Here is a 17970-nt window from a genome sequence, read left to right on the forward strand (position 1 = left end):
AATTAAACAAATAAAACAAAAAATATATTCAACACAACAAAATATTTTCACAAACATCTTATTTTTCACACAAACAATTTTTTACGACACTACAATTTTCTAAGTCTAAGCTTAATTACTTCAACTAAAATTCTCCTAAAAGTTAAAATCAACCGTTGCGATCCTCGACAATGACACTAAAAACTTGATCTCGATATTTTTTATATGTAAGGATTTATGAAGTTAACACCACTACTTGAAGATTTCAATCCCCTGTAATGACACCAGAAACTTGATCCCAAGCAAAGTAAGATTTCAATTATATTTTAAAATAAAAGGGATTTTACTCAAGTATATGTATCGTTTTCAAGTAATATAGGGCTTTTTTATTAAGCCCTGAATATCGATCCCGCGGAGATCGAGGTTAATCACGGTGGCTTTCAAAAGAAGTTTTAGTCTAGAATAACACGCCCTAGCTTGGAAGGTTGATAAAGGTTTGGTTTTGTTTATATCCTGCAATTATCACTACAATACAACTTCTACTCTTAAATTAAAATACTTAGGGAAAATCAGAAAGTGAGGTTTAATATAATAAAAGTACTATTCCTCATGCAATGAAATTAGTGACATGTGTAAAAGTAAAACAAGTAGTGAGAGGGATTGTGACAAATAGGAGCAATTGTATTCTTTACCCTTACTAGAGATGCTATAAAGAACACTGGTTAATCTAAAGCTTGAATAGTTCTGATGACGGGCTAGGCATGGAAGATACTAGTTGTCACTCTAGTGTTCCCTCTTATCCCTCCACCCGGAGGCTAACATCTCGCATTAAAACCTAAAACAATATACCAAATTAGGGGGCTTTAGCCTATCAATCTAAATTCCTCTAATTCTACACCCATTAAAGATTATTTTCATATTTATTTGTACTCCAACATATGGACTACATTCTCATTCATACAATTTCATGTGATTCTACCATAGTTGATTGAGACAACACCATCACAGATCTTACATGTTCTCACAACATTTTTTAACATGCAAGTTGATTAAATTTACATGTAAATGAAGAACAAAGTAAAATCATCACAAGATATTCTCACTCTACTCATATCTATATCCTACACATGCATACTAATTCATTATAAGAGGGAAGAGTAAAGAAAACTATTCACTAGACATGGAGAAACAACAAGAACTTCTCATTAAATAGGTCTTTGAAACCATACAAACAAAGCACTAGATTCAAATCAAAATAAAATAAAAAATACTTATCTTTGATGGAAATCAAACTCTCCTTGTATATCAAAAGCAATCTCCTTACAATCCTCTTTAAGAATAAAGTGAAAAGAAAAGAAGAAATGTCTCACACTCTCTCTTTCTCTCACCTTGTCGCCCCACTTGGGGCTCACACCCAAGCCTTCTTCTACTCTTCCAATTACTTCATGAGTTCAAGAGAGTCCTTTTAAAAGCATTTCCAAGCCTTATTTATAATTTTCCACGAGATTCTTAAGTGTCTCTTAAAAAATGTCCAGATTCAATGAATCTTCCGAAAGGTGCCCCAAGTGCATCTTCATAACTCCTTATAACTGCCCCAAATTCTTCTATAAAGTCCCTTTTATCATTTCCAATGAATTCCCCAAGAGACACATAAAGAAACGCTTCAAAAATCGTCCAAATCAGATGTATATTCTAGAAGATATGTTGAAAACCGTTTTTGGCGCTTAAACTCTGATTTTGGGCGCTTAAGCGCCCTCCTCTCTATCTGGGTGGAACCTAAGCACCATTTTGGGCACTTACGTGTCGGGCACATGCACTTAAGTCCCTGGTTTCGTCCCCCATGGCTCTTGCGTGCCCCGGTTCGTCCCGATTTGCTCCGGTTTGGTCCATTTTTGTTCCTTTTGCTCCAATTACTCTAAATTTTTTAAATTTGATGTATCTACAACCAAAAACACAAAAAAACATACCTTTAAAGTGCAATATCATCATAAAATTTAGCATGAAAAATAATACATTTTTAGGCACATCACATGGGCAGACATGGTCATGCCTGATTGTAGCATAGTCATGCCACCCTACTATTCCAGATATAGTGGTTACACCAATTCTGGTGTGGTCATGTTAGTTGTGTTTGACAGAGGCGTGTCACAGTGCCTTTAGGAGTGGTCATGTCGTTTTGGGGCACTTTTTTGCTTAATTTTCGTGTTTCAACTTATTCGTATTCAACGCCTACAACCTGCATTACATGAAGAAAAAACATTTTTAAGCATAAGTTTGTGAAAAATAAATAGAAATAACATATAAAATATAGGAAACTAGTTTGGTAAAATCATGTAAAATTGATGCATGTTAATATCCATATAAAAAATATTTGTAATTATCATAGTTGATATTTTTTATTGTAGATTATAAATTTGTAATATGTAATTTCAAATTTATGAGTTATGAATACAAGTGCCCAAATAATATTTGTTTTGCAAATTCGCATTATTTCATATTTGTAATTTTATGACTTTCCAAATTTTAATTTGTTTTAAAATTAATTAATATTTTGTTCAAATGAAGTTTTAGAGTAGACACAAAATAGTTTTCGAGCCGGCTTAATCAGGTTTTCGAGCTTGATAGATCTAGCTCACGAGCAAAAAATGACATTCGGGTTGACTCGATTAAAATTTGAGCCGACACAATAAAATTTGAGTTGGCTCGAAAGCAATTCGAGCTGACTCTTAAATCGTTCCACTTCGATCTGAATCAGATCAAAACCAAATTGAATTGAGCCACGAGCCAATTTCGATCCATTTAAAAAAATTTTGATCCGATTTCGAGCCACCCCTGGATTGACTCGAAATCGACTCATTCACAAGCCTAGTTATGGAATCATTCAGCCGAAAATCCTATGCATTGTTCTTAAACAACACATGATCATATGTGTTGCTAATGAACTCACACAACCATGTAAAAGTTCATACACCAATGTTAACTCACGCTTCCTGAAAAGGACAGCCAGGCTGATGATGACTGTCACTGCTCGACAAGACACTTGGGCAACACAAACTACAAACACCTTCATGATTTTTATAAGCTCAAGCGCTGATGACAATCGTAGGACGGCTCGCAGTTCCGCATCGTGAACAATAATGTACCCGAAATGAGGAGAATACACTCCATCAGTGAGAGTAGACAATTTCACAATCATATTGTCTTAGGAAATGATACTTATTCTGGAAAATGATCAGATCACTCTCTGTTAGGTTCGACACCATATCTTCTGAATTTTGGTATTTCCTCTGGTTTTTGGCAGTGCGAGATTCTGTGGATGTTAGCATCTCGACGATATGAAAGAAGATCTCGTGGATCGCTTGATACGTAGAACGGGGAAGACTTTTCTCTTCATCACAACATGAAAGAAAATTTCGTTGATTGTTTGCTACACAGAATGGAGACGAATTTCTTCTACATTGTAACACGAAAGAATATCTTGTTGGTCGTCTGTTATGCAGATTGAGGACGATTTTCTTTTCTGGAAAATCTCGTCGATCACTCGCAAGCAGGTAGGCCAAATGAACTCTATATCCACCCTCTTCTTCCTCCCTATTCATAGGCTCAAAAATCTTGCTGAATTTTTTAAAAAAATTAGTTTCAAACATTAAAGACAAAAAAAACAAATTTCAGCCATAAAAAAAAGTTCCATCCATTAAAAATTGTACTTCTCACTAGAGGAGGGGATTCAAATCCCATCGTGTTCCCCACATGCAAAGAAGGAAATAAAAACTTCTAGTGTCTTTACTAGTTGTTTTTCTTTTTAATTTGAGAGTGTGCTGAATCCTTGTATAAATCTTAAGACGATAATCTTTTACTCTACAGCTGAGAATTTTCTAGCATGCATCACTATTACTATATCTTTAAGATGAAATACAATCTTTAAGCATAAATTTAAGACACTAAAATATTATAAATGTAAATATCAAATTTTAGGGGTTAGATATCTAAATACATAAGAATTGTGTTGTATGCATGTAAATATTTATTGCTAATGAAGTTTAGTCCGATCTCTTCTTACCGATTGGCCAGAGGCAATGGCGTCTGCCGTTCTCCGACGCGTCCGCTTGTCGGGATCCCTTCATGCCGGCGCTGCTGCTGCCAGACGATTCCAAATTCCGCTCTTCGCCTTCCTCCAGCCCCAAGCTCCTAATAGCCGCTTGTCTCGAGAACATAGCTCCTTACTTCCCTTCTTCGTCTCTTCTTTCTGTTCTACTGCAAATAAGCCGACTTCCGATTTTGATCTCCTTCGTGTCATTGACGCGGAGATTAAGTGTGCCGATGACTGCGATGACCACGATAGGGTAAGCTCTTGATCGCTCTCTCTTTCGTCGATTCTTAAATTCCTCATCTTACTTTCCCCAGTTATTAACCATTTCGTATGAGGTGCGTTGAAAGGGTTTCTCTTTGTTAGCTTTGCCGTAATCCATGGATGATAACATTTGCAACAAGAAAGAGAACCACCTTATTTAGAGATGGGACAAGTAAAAATTGTTGTAGGACTAGTAATGATTGGAGCTCTTCCAAACGATGATTCTAGGTTGTTAAAATATTGCAGGTGGAAGAAATACCTGAAGACTTCCCATTCGAAATTCAAAACGAAAAAGGTAAGAGTACCGTCACCCTCGAAAGAAGCTACAATGGGGAGAAAATTGAAGTTCTGGTTTCTATGCCGAGCCTTGTGACTGGAGAGGAGCCTGAACACGATAGGAGGGCTGGTCATAATGATGAGGATGGAAATAGGGAAAGGCCAAACCAATCTAGCATTCCATTGATCATAAATGCAAGGAAGAATGGAGGGCAAGGTTTGGAGTTCTGCTGCACTGCTTATCCGGATGAGCTTGTAATCGACAGCATGTCTTTTAAAGAGACCAAAGATTCTGACGAGGAAATGCTTGCCTATCAAGGACCTGATTTCAGGTAATCTTCTTCTTTTCTTTTGGTTTAGTTCTACTACTCTTCTTTTATGCTTGTGGTTTTTGTTTATCCTACCCATTCAGTTGGGCATATTGAATTAGCACGAAGCTTTTTATTTATCTTTATCAAAATAAGAAATACCTCACATGTATCTACGATTCCTAGCAACAAAAATGTTACAAAAAGAAACCTTGATTGGTATTTGAAAGCTGCATATGCAGATTGACTGTATTGCTTGACAACTTCTATCCCCTTGCACTGTTTGAGCTTATTCTTTGATGAACCAACAAGGTTGATCATTAGTTGGTACTATTGCATACTTGTTGGTTCTAGGATAATCCCATGCTCCATCCCTATCTTATGGTCCTAAAAAATTAGCAGGCCTTTTTAATACACACCATAAATACAAACAGGCTTTTGGTTGCCATATATTGCCTTTGATCTCCATAGGCTAGATCAGAGGTTAAAGTCAAATTACTTGGTCAAGGAGGGGATGGAAATTAGTGCCAGCTGTTAGAAGGAATGGGGAGTTGAATCTCGCATCTTCGCTGGAGTTAATGGCTTTATATTTTCAATATCCTATAGTCCTTGATGCCTTGGTTGAAAATTTTATATTTTTTTGTACATACGATTATTGAGGTCAGTCCTATAACAGAAAGCCTAAAATATTAGGTAACCTGTATGAGCCTAAAATATCATTGCAATTTAGATTCATCTGAAAATGGTTGATAGCATTCCAGAACAAGCTTTAAACTCCGTAATTGCTATTAAGGGAAAGTTTGCTTTAATCATCATTTAGTGATATTAATTTCTAAATCAACTAGCTATTGATAAAGTTTACTCATCTTGACTTTAGGTGATTAATAGTCCACTTAGATTATATTAACCCTTGCTGGTAAAGTTCCTTTCATGTCAAGAAGGTTCTTAAGCTAGTCCCTTGCTCAGCATAAACCTGTTGAGTTGACTCACAAAGGATGATATTGAGTCAAGTTCTAACGAGATTAGCCTGATTCAAAATAAAAAAAAAAATATTTATGCTTAAGCTGAGCTTGACTTGAAATAAAAATTAATTTTAGTCGAGCCAACTTAACCTGAAATTACCCGGCGTTGATTCAACTTAATGTTGAATTTTATAGAAGTTTGTGATATATACACATTATATTATTACTATACAATAATTTGTATTCATGATGTTTTACATACATGCATTTCATCTCATTTTGAGTCGATGCTATTCAAATTTGATAATCAGTTCAAACTAGAAATTGATTTTTACTCTTGAATGGTGCTCAAAATATTGTTTGTGTCAAAATTTAAGTTGGTTTTAAGCAAGTTAAATTTCAATTAACTTTTTAATAACCCTGAAATAAGATTTGGACAAGTAGAGATTACTAGGGTTAGGTTTGTGACTTTTTGCTGATATTTGTTTAAGGCAACAAAATTCCAACATCAATATTAATAGGTTTGACTTTTAATAGTATTTGTTTTTGCGAAGGAAATAAGTTTCCTCTACCATATCTTACGTGTAGTTATCTTCCGGCTTATAAAATCAGGTACTTAATAATTGACCATTTCAAGGGGAATTGAAGTCACAAATTTCTGAAATTTCACAAGATAAAACATCCAAACAACATAAACTTCTAGCAAAAAAATTAATATACACTATGAGTAGGAAACTTTACATTTATCAGTCTTGACAATATTTAAATCTTACAACAATAACAAAACCTTTATCCCACTAAGTGGGGTCGGCTACATGAATCGTTTTTCTCCATTGCGTCCTATTTAGTGCCATATTTTCATTTCCTTCTAATAAATTAAGACATATTTTATACAATATGCCCAAGTCATCCTAGGTCTACGCCTGCCTTTCTTAATATAAGTCGAATCTAAAACATCTACTCTTCTAATCAGAACATTAGATGGTCGACATTTAATGTGACCAAACCATCTAAGACGACTCTCTAATTTTGTCTGTCTTTGGAGCTACAACAACCCTATCACGAATATATTCATTTCACATTTTGTCTCTAAGTGTAAAGCCATTCATCCACCTAATCATTCCCATCTCGACAACACTTAATTTAGTTTTATGCTTTTCTTTTAAAGTCTAACATTCAACGCCATATAACATTGCAGGTCTCATCACCATCTTATAAAATTTTCGTTTTAGTCTAAGCGTTACTTTTCTATCACACAATAGGCTTGAAGTCTTCCTCCACTTCAACCAACCAACTTGAATTCTACTAATAACATCTCCATCAATATCACCATCACTTTGAACAATAGACTCGAGATATATGAAGCGTTCACACCTTTTAATAATTTGATCACCCAAAGTTACATTTCTGTCACTAGAGCTGCTACTACTAAAATTACATTCTATGCATTCAGTTTTAGTTCTACTCAAACGAAAATTTTTAGACAAATACATGTAAATCATACACAAAATTAAAGTATGAATACATGTAAAAATCACCTAAGCGAAGAACTAACATTTATATTAACATGAGCAGACAAATCTTTGAATATTCTCGTCAACACTTGTGAAGTGCTTGAGGAGTACACGTCTAACCAACACACATATATAAAATTGAAAATGTATTGCAATTCTCAATGTTCACTAATTTTTATATGCCTTAAGACCTTATTTTTGACCAACAAATGACATATCTCAGAAACTTTTTAGAGAAATTTGGCTTAAAACAATAAGCTTTTTATTTATTATACTTGAATTCTAGATAATAATTTATATAGTCCAAATCTCAATTTCACTAACACTTGGTAACACACGAGCGTTGGGATCCCACTATCCCTTTTTCACAGAATTTTTGCAATCTGCAAACTCCGCACAGTTCTGTACGATCATGGAATATCCCGCTACTAACTTTTTACGATTCCCAATTTTAACCATAATCTTTTTCTTTTTTAGCTCTGTCCTGTTTTGTTATTTCTAATTGGGTTTATTTTTTCAGAGGAGACTATTTATATGATTTTTTATGTTTTGAAGGACTTTTGATGATTGTTAGATTTTATTTTTTGTTTTATGCTCTCCAGAGTGTTGTATCATTTTCATTTATAAGTCGTGTATTTGTATCTTGCTCAGGAATAGATGAGGGATCCCCATCATCATCTTCCACACATCATCGTCTCACCTTTGAGCAGCTATTTTTATTAGGACAACCGTCCCTCTCATTGTTATATGCTGTTTACAGTATGAAATCTGTTGTTTTCTACTTTTAGCCCACTGTTCAGTCGCCTTTCACACCCAATTTCAGCCAACATCCTTTCTCTCGCCTCCTTACTCATCCTACAACGTACCTACCCCTTTTTTTTTTCTTTCATACATATTCGGGTTGCGATTGTCCCTATAGTAGATGGGTGACCTATTGAGAGATGATTTGAGATCTGGTAGATTTTTCATGTTAATTTTGTGTTTATTGATTTTCTTAGAGTTTTTAGAGTTGTTTTTATTCTCGACTTATTCGTCGATTTTGATTTGTTTTGATTTGGATAATTTTGACTTATGAAAGTTGATCTTTTTATATTCAAATAATTTATCTGTTTTTTCTTTATGTTCGATTTACAAATTGTTTTTAATAAATTGTAGAACACAATTGTTCTATTTTGAGCATATGTTTACTTATTTTTTTTTGTGTATGATAAGGAGGAAAATAAAAGTATTCTTGTTGGATTTATATGTCTTTAGGATTTAATACTTCTTTATAAATGTAGGCTTTTCAGGTCCATCTAGCATTCGTTTTGCAAGCTATTTTTTATCAATATGCTCTAGACATGATTTTCTATTTATTGAATATTTTTCTATAATTTTTGGAATCCTATATTTGATGATATAAAAGATTTTTTAATGTTACGATTAAATATATACCAATTCCAATATTTATAGTTATGCCCTCCATTAATATTTATATATAAATATTACAAATCACTTTTAGGATCATATTTTCCATGCTTTTTTGTTTCCAAAACCTTGAACTTTAGAGAGATCAATTGAGGAATTTTAGAAAGAGAAAACCCATTTCAAAGGGCTTAGAACTGTTTTTGTCCGTCAGGCCAGGTGAGAAATTATGCGGCTCTATGTAGCTATTATTACTGTTTCAATTTTTTTTGTAAAGTCAGGTTTGCCAGTCTATCTAATCATTGTGTTAAGATCACCTTTTCAAAGAACCCACCCTCTTATTTGAATTGTCGGAATGATTCTGGGAAGAGGACGGATTGGAAAAAAGGAAAATAAGATGGAGACCAGGCATACAAATTGAAGAACCTGGAGAACTTATTTGAGGTAAACCTCGTACGATAGATCAAGAATTAATATCCAAATAGTTTAATTACTAGTTTATTAATTGTAAGTTTAGTTCAAAGTGTTTTATTATTTTTTCATAGATTCTTTTAAATTTCTAAATAAGAAAAGATATACCTATTGATTTTGGGGTTTTTGTTCTACATAGAAAGTATTTTTTGAATTGGATCTTGAGAAATTTCATTGTTTATTCACCAAAGTCTATTCTAATGTAGTTGAAAATCAGGGACAAATACTTCTTACTCTATTTTTAGACACAGGAAGCATTGGAGTCTCATATTAAGGTTAAATCCCCTTAACTTTGTTAAATCTCTCAGGATTTCTCATTCCTCTGTGATTGTAATTTTCTAATGATAATATTCCTATTCACAGTGAAATTGTATGTTAGCCTACTTGTTCTTCAAGTCTGTGATCAATAGTCCTATATCACAAGTTATTTTAAATTTTCTCGTGATCAGTAATAAGATAAATGAAACTCTAAAGTTTAACACATCAACTTATCTTTCAAATGCTTAATGAAAATCACATGAAATAAACAATATTTTAACAAAATCAATTCAAGGAAGAGAAAAACTTAGTTCCTACACATTGATATGGAAAACACAAGCAATTTTATTGATAGAAACACAAGGTTTAGACAAATGATAATTGAAGAATACACTTGGATGAAATTTCTTCTTGCTCTAAGCCAATCTTCTTCTATAATCTGCTTTCCCCTTTCAATTTCTCTCAACTCAATCCACTCTCTAAATACAAACACCCACTTACAACCATACAAGTGGAATCTCAAAATATGCAGTGAAAATTCCCTCTTGCAGTGATGGAAGTCTCTCTCCATGGGTTCCCTTTCTCTCTTGTGCTCGAAGACTTCAGAAGTTTGAATAATGTCATAGTTGAGTCCCCTCTCATGAAGAAATTTTGGTCTTTTATCTTCTCCCCCCTCTGAATCGTCAGAATACCACAAAAACGTCTCTAAGTTAGTGGGCAATGCGATGACGCTGATGGGATGGCGTCGGGCGTTGATAGAGGTGCGACGACGCTGGCTTTCATGATTTTGGATCCTCAATCTAGGGTTTTGAGCACTGGAGCGCCGACGCCTGTATCTCGAGAGTGCTGGCATTGGGCGTAGAAGTGCTTGGGTCTTATCAATGACACATGTAATGCTCTTTATATTTTTTGTTGAAATAAGCTACGCCAAATGCTGAGGCGCTCGTCTGGATGATGTTGAGACGCTCGTCTGGATGATGCTGAGTCGCTTGTCTGGATGACACTGAGGCGCTACACTTTGGAGTTGGGGCACTTTTGGCTTGATGCTGGGATGTTTTTTTCTCTGGGTTTTGCAGGTTCATAGACTTATACCAAGCACTAAGACGTTAATCATGGATGTCGAGGCGCTTGCCTTTAGATTTAGCTTATTTTGTGCTCCAATTGATTCAACTGATCAAGTCTTAAATTCTCATATGTATACTGCATATAACATCACATTAACCATAGAAAAACATAAAAAATTAAAAAAAAAACATATAAAATATATTATCACATTTTACACATATCACAGTTTTAGAATGGTATCATCTAATATCCGTGCCCGACAAACTCAAAATTTTTAGGTATTTATTGTTTCCACATCTACCCGAAAATTCACAGAACCTAAATCATCAACCAACTCAATACCCTAGCTATTCCTACCATAATTTCTAGCCCTAAGCCTAAAATTTCTAAAATCCAACATTCCTACATCACCAAAAATTCACCCCGACACCTACCTTCAAAATCTAAGCCCCCAATCAACTTTTGATTTGTAATATTACGTCCACTGAAAATCTGAATGGGAGAAAATAAGCTCATACCATCAAGGAGAAACCCTCAGTGAGGTGTCCCTGAATTTACTGTGGAGGATATGCAATAGAAAATCCTCCAACTGTGACAGAGGCTTGTCGCCTTTGAGAGGAGACTATCCGATGAGGTTACTCATAGCCACAATGGTGAGTCACCGGAATGAAAGGAGAAAGCGAATCTCTTTAATTAGGAAATTTCTAGTGACTCTATTGATTTGGCATGAAATATCAACGGATAAGCCAAGATATTGGAGTGAATATTGACTTGTCGGGTTTTAATAGTCGCATGGATCCTGACAAGTTTATTGAATAGCTCTAGATAGTGGAATGTGCATTTGAGTATAAGGGCCCCCCACCAAGCTAGCCACTCTTAAGTTATGGAATAATGCTTCTTTATGTTGGGAGAATTTGTAACACTTATACCATTGTGAGGGGAAAACTAAAATTACTTTTTGGTCCAAGGTTAGATGAGACATATGACACAATAGATATGATTTTTTGGAGACATCACCCCTTACAACAATAAGATCTTTTAGTAGAGGAGTACACTACAAATTTGAGCAACTTTTGTTAAAGTGTGAGCTGGTGAAGCCCGATGAGAACACCATAACTTAATATTTAGGTGTTTGAAGCTGTTCATTGACAATGTGGTACAACTGCAACACTATTGGACATTACAAGTTGTCCAAATCTTAGCTTTTAAGGTGAATAAAGAATACAACAATATCAAGTCCACATTACTCTTCATATAGGGTTCAACCATTGGATTGGGCAACAAGCCTACACCTGGTGGAGCATCCAAGTTGACCCTACCAGAGAAGAAAATAATTTAGAGTGGAGCGAAAGTGGAGCCCTCCGACACTCCCATTTCCTTCTCAATCAGGAATTGCTTTTAAGTGCTAAAATTTTAGCACATTGCATCGGATTGCCCAAGTAAGAGGACGTTCTCTTTCACAGAGCATGGAGCAGTTTAAGAAGTGGACATTGATATAGTAAAGCATGAAGACATTTGAGAGGAGTATCAACTTCGAGTAAATGAGGGAGAGATACTAGCGATTCAAGCTGAATCTATGGGAGAAACTTCAACATGACTAATATTGGTTGTCTTAGAAGGTAATGATTTGGAGATAACATTCATACAAAATTTTAGGATGTGGTGCTACAAACTTCTTTTTTGGTAGACTTTAAGAGGAGCATCATTAAGCAAAAAAACATTAGTTGACTAAGAGGGTCATGAGTACGAGAAGCCAACACTAGACACTTGGCAACTCTAGCTAAGATGATTTTAAGATTTTCAAATGTACGATCTACATCCGAAGTTGTTATCGTTGAGGGAGATTCAACATATCAAAGATGAGAAGCCTTTGTGCTATTTCTGGAATGCTATATGAAATAAGCTAAGTGCCAAATTCTAGTTCAGTTTAGCAATGTTGTCTCAGATAGATGGCCAGATAGGAGTGATGGGTCGTAGCTTTAGAAATCTTCTTACTTATTTTGTGGGAAATAACATCTGATGGTGGAATCTAGGTCTTTCTAGAGAAGAAGGAGAAACCTCTTATGGCTGGGGAGAATGACATGGGAGCATTGAGATCTCACCATCATTTTTTTTTTTGTGGAATTTTCACGATCTGTGAACTTCACAAAGTTTCGCTTGATCGCGGATCATTTGACTGTGGGAGAATGATTTATGAACATACTCTCCAATAAAAGGATAAATTTTAAGCTAATTCATTTAATTAATATAAATTAACATTTTTCGGTATTAAAACAAGGAAGCCACTACCAGCAACCCATGAAAATATGATAAAAACTTACTTAAAATGTCACGTTAATCAAAACATAGCTGTAAATGATGATAGATTTGTATAGATTAAACTTGAATAAAAAAGGTTTTCATATAATCATATTATCATATTCTGAGATCAAAATAAAAAAAAAAACTCATTTACATACATACCACTTAATTCATATGTATTTACATATCTAACATATAGACTTTATTTTTAACATCTATACCACCTAAATCTCAATTTTTTACTTTTAAAAATTAAAATACAGCATTTTATCCATAGCAAAGATTGAAGTTTAGGTGTTAAATATGTAAACACATATGAATACAAATATTCCTTTAAGAAAAATTAAATTTCATTTATTTAAAGAAGATTGCAGTTATGATTATTATTATTTTTTTGTACAAATCAGTTACAAATTCTTAATGACTTGCAACATAATTATTATTTTTATCGAATTATGATTGAAATTTACAAAGTTGTTTAAAGACTTAAATTTGAAGAAAAAAATTATTCAAATAGGAAAAGATGACATTTACATGCATACCACTTAATTCATATGTATTTACATATCTAACACCTGAACTTTATTTTTAACATCTGTACCACCTAAATCTTTAACATTACATAAAAAATTTCACAATTTTTACTTTTAAAAATTAAAATACAGCCTTTCATGCATGGCAAAAATTGACGTTTACGTGTTAGATATGTAAATACATAAGACTTGAGTGGTATGCATATAAATTTTCCTTTAAAAAATTTTAAATTTTATTTATTTAAAGAAAATTGCTTTAAATTTTGTTTTTTTTTTGTTTTTGGGTGCAATTGTGCAAATTAGTTCCAAAATCATATTGACTTGCAACATAAGTATTATTTTTATCAAATTATGATTGGAATTTACAAAGTTGTTTAAAGACTTAAATTTGAAGGAAAAAATTTATTCAAATAGGAGGGGAGAGAGAAAGAGCCAATCATAATTTGATAAAAATAATATTTTTGTTGGAAGCCATTATGATTCTGGAACACTTTTGCACTAAAAAAAAATGGTAAAAGCATTTTTCTTTAAATAAATAAAACTTAGAGTTTTTGGAAGCATATTTACATGCGTACCACTCAATTCTTATGTATTAATTCATCTAATACCTAAACTAATTTTTTACCTACATACCACTTTATCCATGCATGAAAAGATGTATTTTAATTTTAAAAGTAAAAAAATTGTAATATTTTATTGTAATATTAAAGATTTAGGTAGTATAAATGTAAAAAACAAAATTTAAGTGTTTGATATGTAAATGCATATGAATTAAGTGGTAAATATGTAAATAAACTTTTTTTAAATAAAATAGACTTAACATTATTATATGAAGCAATGTTCTTAAAAATTTAATTTGTACATATCTATCATCATTTCCATTTAAGCTTTAATTAATGTATCATATTTATTAAGTTTTTATCATAATATCTAACTGATGATGCCTGTAGGGGCTCTTGCCGGAATGGAAAAAGAGAAAACGGAGAAAAAAAACACTCGCATGTAGTCGGCTTGTTAACTGGCGATTATGCTCACTGTAATTTTATTTTTCAAGTATCGAAAACATTAATTTATATTAATTAAATGCTTTATTTTAAAATTTGTCCCCAATAAAATAGCGATGAAATAAAATATCGTCACTTTTGTAAGTGACTAGGACTTTTCTTTTGTACAATCAAATACTAAAATAATTTTAGGATGAAATTATTTTAACAACTACCTATTTAACCAACAAAATACCCTTAGGATTATTTGATTTTAAAACTCTATTAAATTATTTGATATAATTCTTTCCTACGAACAACTTCTTAAGGATTACTTTAGAAATATTTTGAGGAATTGTTTATATTTATTTTCATAAACAACATAGTGAGAAATTTAATCCAAGAGCTCTCTCATCAGATATTTTGCTGAAAAAAAAAAAATACACATGCTATCATCTACTGAAAAAAAGTTTCTCTTCAATGGATGCCAGTTTTGATGAAACTCATCACTTCTTCACTCAAACTCATATTTAGGGGGAGAATTTTCATCCTGATGATAAATTTGATGATACATTTTATCATGATATTTCTATAAGGGAAAAGTCTACAAATACAAATATTGTATGAAGCCCAATCAAGATCTCCAAGAAGTTGAAGACTCAGAACTATTACCAGGCAAAACTACTCAACTCTCTACAACTCATATATTCATATCTCTCTATAACATCATTTTATAAATTCTCTCAATCTCGTAAAGCTTTTCTAACCAACATCAACAACATCTCCATTTTCACTCCACAAATTCTATTTGAGGCACTTGAGAATAAAAATTGAAAGGAGCCCATGAGAGAAGAAATGAATACCTTAAGAAAAAATCATATATGGGAAATCATTGAATTATCATAAGGAAAGAGAATAGTAGGATAGAAATGAATTTTCACGGTTCAATATAAAACAGATTGGAGCCTATAAATGTATAAAGTAAGATTGATAGCAGAATGATATATTCAATCATGTGTAATTGACCATCAATAAACTTTTATTTTTATTGTAAAAATGAGTACTATTCGTATTCAGATATTCTTAATAATAAATTATGGGTATACGACAATATGATATAAAAAATGTTTTCTTACAGGGCCATGTCAAAGAAGAGTATGGATCAACCTCCACAATTTGATAATTTTCTTAGAAAAAATCGGGTATGCAGGTTGAAAAAGGTAGTATATGGACTATAAAAATCATCAAGTGCTTGGTTTTGTAGATTTAGAAAGACTGTGGAAGGAAATGAATATAAATAGAGTCAATGAGACCATAATCTCTTCATAAAACACCCACTTGACGGTAAAACTATATTATGTATATTGATGATATGATTGTTATAGGAGATGATAATTAAGAAAAAGAACTTTAAGAAAACTTGCTTGTTAAAAAAAAATCAAAATTAACAAATTTGGAGAATTCAAATACTTATTGAGAATAGAGGTCACAATCTAAACAAGGAATATTTTTTGGCAACAAAAATAAGATATGGACATGCTGAAAGAGACCTAGAAGATAGAGATTTAGCTGTGTGAACCTTCAAATGAACCAGTAAAAAAATTGAATCTTACTGAAGAAGCTAACATAAATATAGGACAATATCATAAGTTACTAAAAAAATTAATTTATTTATTTCACATTCGTCCCAACATCATATTCGCGGCAATTCTAGTCAGTCATTTTTTGCACAAAGTTAAAGGTTATACCTTCAAGTCGCATATAGAATGGTAAAATATCTCAAATCAAGCACAAAAAAAGAAATTTTATGCAAAAGACATGATGATTTATGATTGAAGGATGCACAAATATAGATTTTGTAGGATGATCAATAGATAGAAGGTGTATTTTCTGGTATTGTACATTCTTAGGAGAAATCTTATAACTTGGAGAAACAAGAAATAACTTGTGATTTCAAGATCAAGTGTTGAAACAAAATTTAGAGTCATTATTCAAATGATCTATGAATTACTATGGGTTAAAATTATATTAGAAGATTTAAAAATCATGTGTAAAGAGCCTATGAAAATATATTATGATAAAAAATTGACTATTAGTATTGCACATAATCATGCACAACATGATCATACCAAGTATGTTGAGGTTGTTAGACACTTTATAAAAGAGAAATTGAAAAGTGGTCAGATTTGTACTCCATATGTGTGCCAACATATTCACTGAAGGATCCATCAACCTGACATTTAAAATATTATGAGCAAACTTGGAATGGTAGATCTCTAACATTCAGTTTAAGGTGAGTGTTGAAATTATGCTCAAATCTTAACAAAAGACTTAAGGCATGAATCAAGGCTTTGTACTGTTGGATCTGCTTCCTTATGACCATCAAATAGTAAAAAACTTGAGGCATGTAGATCAAGGCTTTATACCGTTATATCTTTCTCTCTGTGACTCAAAGTTTGCAATCCTCATGCTTTTTTGTAGGATCGTCGACCCCGAATTATTCTTCCCTCTTTTTTTGATTTATTCCTATTTTCTAATGTTTATGAGAGGTGTATATATACCTCTCATCTTGTACAAAGAAAAACTAAGATTCCTGAGAATCTTTGTCATCAGTTTAATTTCTATAATTACCAATGCATTGTTGGTATCTCATGATGAAAGGGTTCACCATTTCAAATTTATGGAATGTACCATTTTGGTCTCCAATTTTATCTCTTCCCCAAATCACTCTCTAAATTGAGCGAGATCATTGGAAGCAGTTCTTCCCAATTGCTATTTAGGGTCTGTTTGATGCAGCTGCAGCTTCTCAGGCCGCCCGTGGGCCTGCCCCAGGAAGCAGCTACGGGGAAGCTGACTATCTGTTTGGTGCAGCTGTGTGAAAAATGCTGTGGGCCAGCTGTTTCATGTAAAAATGACCAAACTGCCCCTGTATGTTAAAACTGTTTTTAATTTTTAATTTATTTGTATAAATATGAATATACATAAAATTTATAAAAATATTATTTCTTAATTAATTAAATGAAATAAATTGTTTTTAATATTCATTTTTATAGATAATTTTTTAAAAATATTTTGTAATTTTGAACACATATAGGTTTAAAATTTATCTTTATCTATATATCAATGTATACAAATATTAATTCATCTATACATATACAAATTTACAAACATATTTTAGAAGCATAAAATGTAAAATATATAAAACCACCACAAGCCATATGAAGTCGTGTTTTCATACATAAAGACGTAGGAACTCATACAGTTTCGTACATCCAAAATAGCCCAGAGTACATAAATACAACTCAACCACTAGCTAGGAGAAGTAGAATGAAAAAAAAACTGTAAAACTACGACCACGATGAGTAGCATAATGGTAATGTTATTTCTAACAATGACACGCTATAGCTCCCGTGTCCGCCCTTCGTCATCTGAAACTCTCAAATCGCTACCAACATCATCCTCAGCATCAGAGAAACTGTTTGCCCATCGGAAAAATCTGCATTGATCGGCAATGCTTCGGGGGCATGTATAAAACTTCCTACCATAGCTATGTGCCTGCTGTGAA

The 17970-nt window shown here is 32.9% G+C and overlaps 1 protein-coding gene across 1 annotated transcript in view; it reads left to right on the forward strand.

Moving 5' to 3' along the window:
* The first annotated feature begins 4011 nt into the window (after positions 1 to 4011).
* LOC110030373 (uncharacterized protein At2g39795, mitochondrial-like) overlaps positions 4012 to 17970 on the forward strand; it is a 23366-nt gene continuing 9407 nt past the window's right edge. The window contains exons 1-2 of the mRNA XM_020733049.1: positions 4012 to 4322; positions 4577 to 4938. Of these exons, the coding sequence (XP_020588708.1) occupies positions 4056 to 4322; positions 4577 to 4938 (629 nt within the window). The 5' untranslated portion in view covers positions 4012 to 4055. The remainder of the gene's footprint in view (positions 4323 to 4576; positions 4939 to 17970) is intronic.

This window comes from Phalaenopsis equestris, unplaced genomic scaffold, assembly GCF_001263595.1.
Source record: "Phalaenopsis equestris unplaced genomic scaffold, ASM126359v1 Scaffold000708, whole genome shotgun sequence".
NCBI lineage: Eukaryota > Viridiplantae > Streptophyta > Magnoliopsida > Asparagales > Orchidaceae > Phalaenopsis > Phalaenopsis equestris.